We start from the raw sequence: 11,391 nt of genomic DNA, 5'->3' as shown, positions 1-11,391 counted from the left end.
TCCCCTTCAGGGGTCTCCTAGCCCACCTTCTCCGTCTTCCCAGCCCACTCTCTCTCCCTTCAGGTTCCCCGACCCACCTTCTCCGGGCAGGGTCTTCTGGTCCCTCTTCTCCCCCAGCACGGTTCCCCCGGACCACTTTCTCCCCCGGCAGAGGGGTACCCTGGCCCGCCTTCCCCGCGGTCCCCGGCCCGCCTTCCCGCGGCGGGAGCGGCGGCCCTGGCTGGCGGGCGGAGGCGGCGCCACCCGGGGCGCTGACGTAGAGGCCGCTCGGCGGCCGGGGGTCCCTTCGGTGGGGCCGCGGCTCCCCGCCCGCCGCCCCCGCGCGTCCATTCCCTTTTGTGTCCCGCGCGCGGCCCGCTCCCCGCGCACACTCGCGCCCTGCGCCCCGCGGGCCGGCGGGCGGCTCCCGGCGCGGCCCTGCACCGCGCGCCCCGCTTTGTGTGGACGCGCCGGCCGGGTGCGCGCGGGCTGTCGTGCGCCCCCGGCCCCGTCCCCGGCCCCGGCTCCGGCCCCGGCCCCGGCCCCGGCCCCCGCCCGGCCCGGCCCGCCCGGCCCGACCCGGGAGCGCAGCGCGGGCCGAGGGGCGGGCGGGCGGCGCGCGAACATGGCGACGGTGCCCGTGTACTGCGTCTGCCGGCTCCCCTACGACGTTACCCGCTTCATGATCGAGTGCGACGCCTGCAAGGACTGGTTCCACGGCAGGTGAGCGCGCAGCCGCCCGGCCCCGGCCCCGGCCCCGATCCCCGTCCCCCGGGCCCCCGGCCCCCGGCCCCGGCCCGGTCCGGTGAGCGCCCTGCAGGCCCCCGCCCGCCCGCCGCCTCCCGCCGGCCGCGCGCCCTTTTGTGCCCGGGGCGGGGGCCGGGGGCCGGGGCCGGTCGGGCGCCCCTCACTGCCGCCGCGCACAAAGCGGGTCCGCGGGGGGCGGCGGGCGGGGGCCGGGCCGGGAAGTTGGGGCGCCGAGCAGGCCGGACCGCCTGACAGCGGGCCCGCGGAGGCCGGGCTCCCGAGGCCCAGGCCCGGCGCCTCCCCCGCGAAGTTGCAGGAACTTTCCCCGCGCGGGCCCGGGAGACGCGCGAGTGGCGGGCTCGGACGCCGGCGGGGCTGGGACGGACGTGGGGCCCGGCCAGGTGGCGGCGGCGCGCCCACCCTCCGCCGCAGCCCGGAGCTCCGGCACCTTGTCCGGGAGGCAGGGACCCCTGCCCGGCCCCAGCGGGGCTCCTAGACACGGCCGGCCTGCACATCCCCGGCAGGCGTGTGGGTGACAGAATGGTGGGTCTGTGTGGGTGTTGTGGCTTTGCCGCCTCCTCTTTGGCCGTCACGTTTCCCCGTTCCCCTCCCTCTGTGTTCCAGACACAGGCCCACCCTGGTTTTGACTTGACCTTCTGCTCTCAGAGGAAGATGGGGTGGGGGGAGGTGAGGCTTGGCCTTTGCCCGTGACCATGACCTGGCCCTGTGCCGAGTTTTCAAAAGCCAGAGGCCCCTTCCCACCCAGAAGTAAGTGGCGGAGGAGGAAGAGGAGGTGATCCTGGTGCCCAAACTGCTCCAACAGGTTCTCCTGTGTTTGGGCCTCAGCGGAACCGCCAGAGGCTGGCCAGGGTAGTGTGCCCTCCTAGGCTCCAGTCTTAGACCCAGCAGGAGCAGGGCTGGGGGCAAGAGGCTGTGTGTGTGCTGGTACGTGGTCCCTCAACTTCCAGAGAGACAAGCCCCTCACCCCCTACCCCGGTTTTAACTGTGGATGGGCGAGTGGCCCTTAAAGGTAGGTTGTGTTATCTACTTCTGACAGTTTGCATGTGTGGGGCTAGGCAGCCAGATGTGACAGGGCTTGCTTAGGTTGGTCAGTGCCAAGCCTGAGTCCTAGCTCAGTGCCTGTGCCAGGGACACCAGTGAGGAGGGCTGAGCCGCCATGGGATAGGAACTCCCACTGAGATCGTGGGGATCCTGGGCTGCCTTCCCAGGACTGTGGAGACCCTGCAGAGCAGTGGAGGCTGGAGTATGGGCATTGGGGTCTGCCCAGAACAGTGCTGTTATGCACACCCACCAGTTGGCATCCTCTCAGAGTTCATGGCTGGATCAAGGGTGCGGGCTGCCATATGATCGTTCATGGCTCCTCAGGTCCAGAGATGCTGAGAAGCTGGCCGGGAGTGCCCTGAAAGTGGTGGGACCTCTCCCTCCTCCCCTACCCCTACCCAGGGCCTGCAAGCCTGCCCAAGGTGCCCAGGCTGGAGGAGTGTGAGGGCCTGGGAGGACCCTTGTGTGGCTTCCCTCCTTTGAGTTGGGCAGGCAAAGCCAGTTCTGAGCTGGACTTTGAGAAGGGGCGTAGTGAGTGGGAGGAGCGGAGTGGATAGGGAGAGACCTGGGAATGAGAGCGAGCAGGGGAAAGGGGCTGAGGGCTGGGATGGTGGCATTTACTGGATTGGCTTAGGTAGAGACAGGGAGAAAGATGTGCCCTGACACCTCAAAGGGGATGTTTGGGGGAAGTCTTCTCTCTTTATTTCTTATTTCTCATGTGAAGTCTTTGATTTAATCTGATATACACACAGATCATTTGACCAGCACAGATTCATTTCCACCTATGTGGGGTCACCCTACGGTCTGAAAGGGGCTGTACTTCCCTTGTGCCATGGGGCACATCTTCTCTGTGTGTAATCAAGGGTCCTTTACAGAAGTGAGTGAACCCTGAGGGGCCAGAGCACCTCCTGTAGTGCTTCGTCCCCTGAGTGGCTCAGGGGAGGTGCTGTGTTGGGAGAACATAGGGTCAGAGTTTGGGACCATTGTTGGTGAGGTTGGACAAGGCTATATGCGGCCCTCACACCCCTGGGCAAACCTCCCACCTCTCCTGTCATGACCCTTCTCCACTGTGACAGAAAGGTGTATGACATGATCCACAATGTTTCCAAATCTCCAGATATTCCTGGATGGATGACCCTCTACTCTTTTCAGATCCATGTACCATCTGTACTGTTGTTCACTTCATATTCAAACATCTCAACTCACTTTCTAAAAGTTTGAATACTTTGTAACTTTTTGTGTTGAGAGAATTTGAAGAGTTACAAAAAAAGGTACAGTTTCCCTGTACCCCACACCCTGCCTCCCCTAAAGTTAACATCTTATCAAATTATGTTGCAAGCATAGAAACAGGCAGAAACACTGGGGCCACACTGCTAACCAAACTTCAGGCCTTGGGCAGATTTATTTAGTTCCAGGACCCCACATTGCATTTCACTCTGGTGTCTCCTTACTCTCCTGAATCTTTCTGTTCCAAGGAAACTTCGTATCATTCCCTGAAATAGAACATTAGTATAACTTGCTGTAGACAGTACTTGTAAAAATAAACATAACTGTGAAAGTAACAGGCTCCCTCTTGTTCCACCTGTGACCCATCACATCCCTACAATGAACCCCGCTTTGGATGGATTGGAAGGGGGTCTCTGAAGTTACTTTCACTCCCAGTGGCCAACTCTTTGCTGGTAGGACTCTAGTAGCAGTGCCGGCTGAGATCATGGTTGAGGCAGTCTCCTTCCATAGGGGAAGAACCTGCTCCCAGGATGTGTCCACCCTGGCAGGAAGCCTGGAGAACCCTGACTACCCCTTCTGGCATTCTCTGCGGCAGTCTTTCTGCTGGACCGAGCTGGTACTTGGGCAGCCAGGAAGGCAGGAGCTCGTGTTCCACCCTATCTTGACCATGACTGGTCACTCCTGGGGCTAGGATAACGTGTCAACCCAGTCTGCCTTCCTTGCACCCACTGCAGTGTCACCTGGAAATTGATTGACTGGGAAGGGATAGATTTTGTGGCTGGGTGTCCTCAGAGCTGTCTTATCTGTCTGAGCAGATATGGCACCACTCAGGCATTGGGAACCTTCCTCCTCAATTGGGGTGCCACAGAGCCAGAAATGGGGGCCAAGAGATGGGGGGCTTCTCATGCTTGTGCCTCCTGCCAGACCCTGTGTGTCTGCCTTTGGCAAGTCGTCTAACTCTAGACCAGTAAGTAGCTCTAGGGAGTGACCTGGACATCTCACCTTTTCACCATCTTGATGTGAAGAGTCTCTGTGAGATATCAGAGATCCTGAAGCTTCCTGACCCTCTTTAAGTTCCTGTTGTATTGAGCTTGAAGGGTTTTTGGAAGCATAATCAGTAAAGTTGATTTTAAAGAGTTTGAAAGCTGAGGTGCTGTGCCAGTCCTTTAGAGGCGGAAGTTCCATTTATTCCTCAGCAAGTACTGTGGGGTGCGTGTTCTGTATGGGGTGCAGTGTTAGCTTTGTGGTTTCCTGGGGTAACAAGGCAGATCCCCTTGCCTCTTACAGGTTTTCTTCTGTGAGAGTCAAACTTGTGGGCTGGGAGTTCCATCCCAGCCTGGGGAGTGTTTCAGAGCCGGAGGAAGCATTGTGTGGGGCAGGGAGGTGCATCAGGGCCAGCCTGCAGGTGTGGCTGGAGACAGGAACCACTCTGGGGCACTGAGCAGAGCAGTGGTAGGAGGGGACTGAGGACTTGACAGGGGTCCTCTGGATGCTGTGCACGCAGCTGGGGAAGAGGACGGGGACAGGGGTCCCTGCCCAGATGAGAGGGGACAGGCAGGACCTGGGGTGAGGACTGGGGTGGGGAGAAGGGGTTGAATTCTACAGGTACTCTAAGGTGGGCTGGCAAGACTTGCCTGGTATAGATCCCCTCTGATTGCTGTGTGTTTGTCCTGCCATCTGGACTCCACGTGCCCTCCTCGCCAGGGCCCTATCTCTGTGCCCATCCTCCCCAGGACTGGTTGACCTTTGTGGGCTTTTGCCATGTCTTTCACCCCACCCAGCCTTAAGCTTTTTAGGGCAGATCCTCTTCCTGGGTCCTTGGCCCTCATGGCTGCTCAGTACCACGGAGTGGGATGGTGGGTGGCTCTGTTGGCCAGCGAACTGTGTGAACTTGGAGAGAAAGAAGGGCTTGCCAGGGCTCAGGCCCTCAGTGCCGCAATCTGGGAGAGCGGAGCTGACAATTAAATCTTCTAATGTGAGATCCCTTAATATAGTGGGAAGTGCCATTCACATGGCGACCGAGTTGTGGCATGTTTGACGTGGTTAGGAATAATGATTTGTCATTTTAAAATGAAGAATTCTCACTGAATGAGCTTAAGAAGTTCCAGAGGAGGTTGGGGGAATGTCCTGCCAAATTATAGAGGGCAGAACAGATATCCCCTGTCCATCGATCCTTTCCAAATGAGATGAAACTCAAAGGAAGCTACTTGGAGCTCATGGTAATCATCAGAATGTTTGCTTTTGTTGAAAATATTGGCCTGGAAGCATGCTTGATGCGGGCCTCTGCACTGCAGCCTGCATTTGTTTGGGGCCTCTTGGGCTTAGGTGCGGCTGCAGATGGCCTGAGTTCGGGCAAAGTTTGGGATACTTGAAGCGGACCCTGCCACGCTCAGGTACCATCTGTGGGTCCATCCCCTCACCTCTGTGATCATGGCACCTGGCCATGTGCAGGGCCTTTTTCCAAAATAATGAGAAGTTTTGCTGTTAGGAGGGAGTGTTGGCCAGAAAATAATGTTCCACAACAGAGTATGCTAGAAGAATCCAACTGCTAAGATTCCGGTGTGGGTAAAGCAAAGCTATTAAGTGACTGGTGTGACTAGTAGCACTGCAGGGCTCACACTCTGTCTGGCCTTTGTGGTGTCAGGATTAGTTCCCAATCATCCTTTTTTATTGGATGGTGGTGGGCCAGGCAGGCCACCTTGGCCTCCTACTTCTAGCACAGGGAGAGGGCCCTTGTCTCCTCACCCACTGCTGGTGTAGGCATCTCTGCCAGGGGTGGGGGCAGAAGTGGCATTTGGCATATTCTGGCTCAAGTGTGCTGAAAACTCCATACCTGTCCCTGGGTTTGAAAATGCAGTGTGGATAGAGACATCTTCGTAGCGGAAAGGCCACATCCGGTGGCAGGTAGGGAAGCTGGGCTCTCTGCACACCCTTGGTGCCTCAAGTGTACCCAGCAGCCCCCCGGCCTCCCACTTAGAGCCATGTCTCCATCTCTGCACCCTGCCTCCATGTCTCACTCCAGCTCCATTCCCTACTCCTGTCTGTCTCAGTTCTCAGCTTTTTGGCTTGGTGGTGAGGCTAACAGCGCTCTTTGGAATGGGTCTTGGCCCTGTGCTTTAGGGCACAGGGTCTCTTCACTTCCCTCCAAAGTGTTGGGTCATCTGTGGACAAACGTAGTTAGAATTCCAGCCAGTGACTGGCTTTGCCTCTAAGCATAAGAACTGAAGGTCCTTGTGGTGTTTGTCCAGGCAAATGGAGAAACAAGCCTTTCATCCTTTTTTAAAAATTAGGGTGAAATTCACATACCATGAAATTAACTGTTTTATAAATTTAAGTGTTAGTCGCTCAGTCGTGCCTGACTCTTTGCGACCCCATGGACTGTAGCCCACCAGGCTCCTCTGTCCATGAGATTTTCCAAGCAAGGATACTGGAGTGGGTTGCCATTTCCTTCTCCAGGGGATCTTCCCAACCCAGGGACTGAACCCGGGTCTCCCGCACTGCAGGCAGATTCTTTACTGACTGAGCTACAAGGGAAGCCCCTAGTGCACAGTTAATAGCATTTAGTACATTCAGGACATTTCGCAGCTGTCACCTCTGTCTAGGTTGTGAACATTTTTATCACCCCCAAAGAAAACCCATTAGACAACTTCCCCATTCCTCCTCCCGTCAGTCCTGGACAACTACCCATCTATTTCCTGTCCCTATGGGTTTATCTATTCTGGACATTTCATATAAATGGAATCATACTATATGTAACCTTCTGTGTCTGTCTTCTTTCACTTAGCATAATGTATTCTTAGGATCATCTGTATTGTGGTGTGTATCAGAACTTCGTTGACTTTTTATGGCTGAATAATACTCCAGTGTAAGGATATACCACAGTTTGTATATACATTCATCTGTTTAGGGTTATTTGGGCTTTTTCCACCTATGGCTATTGTCAGTAGTGGTGCTGTGAACATTTGTGTACAAATATTTGTTTGAAGACTTGTTTTCAATTGTTTAGGGAATTGCTGGGTCATATGATTAGTCTATGTTTAACTTTTTGAGTAACCAGCAAACTGTTTTTCCACAGCATCTGCACCATTTTACGTTCTTAACATCAATGTGGGAGCAATCTGGTTTCTCTTCATCCTTACCAACACGTTGTTTTTTATTTTTAAAATTATGGGCATCCTAGTGGGTGAGAGGTGGTATCTCATTATGATTTTGGTTTGCATTTCCATAATGGCTGATGATGTTGAATATGTTCTCATGCACTTGTCCATTTACATATCTTCTTTGGAGAAATGTCTGTTGAAACAGGTTGCCCATTTGAATTTTTTTTTTTTTTAATTTTAAGAGTTCTTTATATATTCTAGACAATATACCCTTATCAGATACAAAATTTGCACGTGTTTTCCATTTGATGGGTTGTCTTTTCACTTCTGTGTTAATGCCCATTGATGCATAAATATTTTTAATTTTGGTGAAGTCTAATTTGTCTTTTTCTTCTGTTGCTTGTGCTTTTGGTGTTATATCTAAGAATCCATTGCCAGATCTGGAGGTCATGAAGATTTACCCCTTTGATTTCTTCTAAGAGTTTTACAGTTTTAGCTCTTATATTTAGTTTTTGACTCATTGTCAGTTGATTTTTATATATGATTTGAAATAGGGATCCAACATCATTTGTTTGCATGTGGGTGTCCAGTTGTCCCAGAGCCATTTGTTGGAAAGACTATTTTTTCCCTATGAAAGTCTTGGTGGCCTTGCTGAAAATCGTTTGACCATATCCACGAGGATTTAATTCTGTACTCTCTTCCATTCCACTGGTCTGTGTGTCTGTCCTCCTGCTAGCACCACGCTGTTTTGGTTACTGTAGCTTTGTAGTAATTTGGAAGTGGGAGACTTCCAACCTTGTTCTTTTTAAAAAAATTTTTTTGAATTTTTGGGACTCCTTGCAAATTCCATATGAATTTGAGAATTGGCTTCTCCATATCTGCAAAAAGGGCTTTTGGAATTTTGACAGGGATTGCGTTGAATCTGTAGATTGCTTTGGGTAGTATTGACATCTTAGTATTATATCTTCTGATGTATGAGCATGGGGTGTCTTTCCATTTATTTAGATTTAGGTATTCCCTGATTACTTCCAGCAATTTTTTGGTAGTTTTCAGTGTGCAAGTTTTAAATTTCTTGATTAAGTTTATTCCTAGGTACCCCATCTTCTTGGATGCAACTATAAGTAGGATTGTTTCTCTAATATCTTTTTTGTATTTGTTGCTAGTGCTTTTACACATTTTAATTTTTTTTTTTTAATCACCTTTTAACATGTGGTGGTGAAATTTCCTGAACCAGACATGCTTGGGTGCAGGTGCTGAGGTATGCACATGCTCAGCTGCTCGCCTTTGGATGTCATGTGTCCAGAGTGTGTGCATGCCCAGGGAGGAGTGCTACTTTCCTTTTTAATCTTAAGTGTTCATTGAGCCTTCCCTCTGTCACATCCTGGGTTAGGCATTTTTCATACACATGTGGTAGGGGTGCTTCTTGTGTTGTCTGGGGATTGCCATACAGGTCTCTGTATCCTTTATGGTGACCGTTAAGGAAGTTACAACTGAGTAGTCAGGGCTTGCTGCTGGGTTTGTAGTGTATGTGGCCTTGCTGACCTTCCCACTGCCTCTGAGTGCTTGGTGGTGGTGGGCCTTTCTGATTGAGAGGCAAGCAAGCTGAGGCTAGAAAGATCAGCTCTCTGAGGTCAACACTACCACATGATAGGCTGGGACGACAGCAGCTCCCTCTACCAATGCCCCTTCATTGATGTTAATGACAAGGTTCAGTGCCTGGGACCCCAGAAGGTGAGAGTTCCCAGCAGTTGTGAAGCTGTGGGTTGGGTCAGCCCTGCTCCTTGGGCTGAGCAGCGCATGAGGGCAGCGAATAAGCTCCTGGGATGGTAGTGCAAGCTGCTGACTAAACCATGAGCCTTATGCTGGGGTAGGCTGCTTGCCCAGGAAACTTTGGGCACAGTCTGGCTGGATGCATCTGGGTCTGGGTCCCTCCAGTAGGGTGCCGTTTTCTGCTTCACATAAAAGTGCAGGGTGGAACTCATTTCTTGTGCTCTGCACAGCATGGGCTGGGCACAGGTCCCATGGTGCTGGATAAGTGTGAGTGGCTGGATAGGCCTTGGAGACTGCCCTGGGGCCAGGTCTGAGCTCATAGATGCCTCCCCCTGGGACAGCTAGACTTACGCTGGTAATCCCAGACTGATGCATGATCAGCCCAGCTACATGGACTCTGATACTTGAAAATCTTTTTGTAACTTTGTGACTTTGCCTCTCATTTTATCCAGCCCCTAAGAACTGCCCCCAGATCAGAGTCTGGATGTGAATTCCAGCAAAGTTGGGCTGGAAGGGGAGTGAGAAAGTGCTTTCTGGGAACAGTGGGGGCACATAGGCCCTTCCCTGCCCAGGCTCCATCTCACCACCCTCCTGGGCTGACTTGCTGTCACCTGGAGAGATGACACAGGAATAGGTATTCAGCCCCCATCTCCTGCAGAAGAGGCTGAGGCCTGGGGCCCTGTGCAGTATGACTCTAGGCATCCTGGGACAATCAAGAAACTGCAGCCTGATCCAGTCTGCCTGCCAGATGAACAAGGCCCAGAGAGGTGTGCAGTGAGCTCCCCAAGAGGACTCCCCAGACCCTGTGGGGAGGGAGATCCCATGACACCCCGTGAAGCAACACAGTGGGTGTGCATCAGAGCTGCGATGGGTTCTCACTAAACATCCTTCTGCTGACATTTGCAAAACTCCAGGGTTAGTTGCCTTTGTTGGTACTTATGGAATCTCTTTCCTGGAAATTTAAGATAACTATGGCTAATCTCCCAGCTGTTTTGGAGCTATTGCTCATGAAAAAGGGGGTGCCTGGGGGTGGTGATGCCTCATTGCTCCCAGCAAGATACTTTCTGTCATCCCCTTGTTCTTTCAGCAGCTTCCCAAGGGCACCACACTTGGGTCTGCCTAGGAGAATCTGGCTTGGAGAGGGCCAGCAGCCAGCCTGGGTCACTGGCTGATAAGTGGCACGTGGGGCTTTGCCATCCTGCCTTCCCCTTGGCAAGTTGAAAGTCTGGCAGGCACTGCTTCACCTGTGCTGTTGGAGGGTGAAAGTCTTAGCTGCTGTTCGGTCTTGTGGTTCTCATGATACCCTGTTGTCATGGTGACCTTTTGATCCCAGTTTGGGTACTTATGTAGCCGACCCCCGTCCTGTCCTGGTTCTGCCCCTGGACCTCTCCAGCGTCCCTCTCAGAATCCTGGGCCCCTGTCTGCCAGAACCCCTGCCCCCTGCCCAGTGTGTAAGCATTAGGTACTTGCATTTCGGTCCCTGGCTCCAGAAGTGGAGGTGGACAGGGGAACCTGGGCGTGACTCACTAAGTGGGGGTGGGCATCTTTGTGAGTCTAGGGGCCGTGTTGTATTATATCCTCTCACTTCACTGGGCCACTGCTAGGTGTGGGACTAGGGCTCTGAAGACTTGTACCTAGGTTGCCTCAAAAGCTGTGCTTTCCCAGACCCTGCACGCCATGTCCCAGTCCTGCCCATCCAGTCCCCTTCTCCAGCTTCCCAGGGCACGTGGTTCCTTTCCTTTGCTCCACAGACAGCGTGACCCTCTGGAATAGAAGGTGGGTGTTGGTGGGACCAGAGAGCACCATGTGGCTCTGCTCCTCCTGGCGCTCAGCGGCCGAGGTCCAGAGGTGCAGCTCTGCCTGATCCTTCTGCAGAGCAGCCGTGCCAGCCTCAGGGCTGTGAAAAAACCAAGTGCTGGATTGAAGCTTGGAGAAAGAGGCGGACAGATCTGCATTCAGTTTGAGAAAAAACTTTTTGATAATTGAAATTGGCCCTAGACTGGACTGTCTGGGGAAATATACCATGCACGTTAAAGCAGGATCTCTCCATCTGGGCTCTGTCGACACTGGGACCAGAAAGTTCTTTGCGGGATATGGAGCAACCCTGGCCTCTGCCTACTAATCCAGGAGCACCGCCCCTCAGTTGTGACAGCAAAAGTGCCTCTAGGCATAGGCCGATGTCCTTCGGGAGATACAGTTGTCCCTGGTGGAGGAGAAGAGGTGACTGAACATCTGCAGAAACATATTCACTTTCGTTGGGTGGAAAATGGAGCTTCTGACCCCTTTTCTTTATGTTTATTGTGATAGGAATAACTGCATTTATTCACTTAAAAATAGTTATTTGAACAAATTTGCAAGTGGAATACTAGGATCTGGCTTTTTAAAAAGGAGTGTGAAGGAATCGGTAGTGAAAAGTTATCTTCTCTCCAGAACCAACTCGATTGCAGCTCTTTAAGAAAAGCTCCAGGGAGATTTCTGTTTATACAGCATCTGTGTGGCGCAGCCG

General features: G+C 53.1%; 1 protein-coding gene across 2 annotated transcripts in view; it reads left to right on the top strand.

Annotated features, from left to right (window-relative positions):
- The first annotated feature begins 204 nt into the window (after nucleotides 1–204).
- Nucleotides 205–11,391, top strand: part of PHF2 (PHD finger protein 2) — a 93,043-nt gene continuing 81,856 nt past the window's right edge. Inside the window, exon 1 of one of the 2 annotated variants that reach the window (XM_070375251.1) lies at nucleotides 205–702. In XM_070375251.1, the coding sequence (XP_070231352.1) occupies nucleotides 605–702 (98 nt within the window). In that variant the 5' untranslated portion in view covers nucleotides 205–604. The remainder of the gene's footprint in view (nucleotides 703–11,391) is intronic. The other variant, XM_070375250.1, reaches the window with a different exon arrangement.

This window comes from Bos mutus, chromosome 8, assembly GCF_027580195.1.
Source record: "Bos mutus isolate GX-2022 chromosome 8, NWIPB_WYAK_1.1, whole genome shotgun sequence".
Classification (NCBI taxonomy): Eukaryota; Metazoa; Chordata; class Mammalia; order Artiodactyla; family Bovidae; genus Bos; species Bos mutus.
The sequence above is the reverse complement of the archived record's forward strand: the minus strand, read 5'-3'. Positions and strand labels throughout refer to the sequence as shown.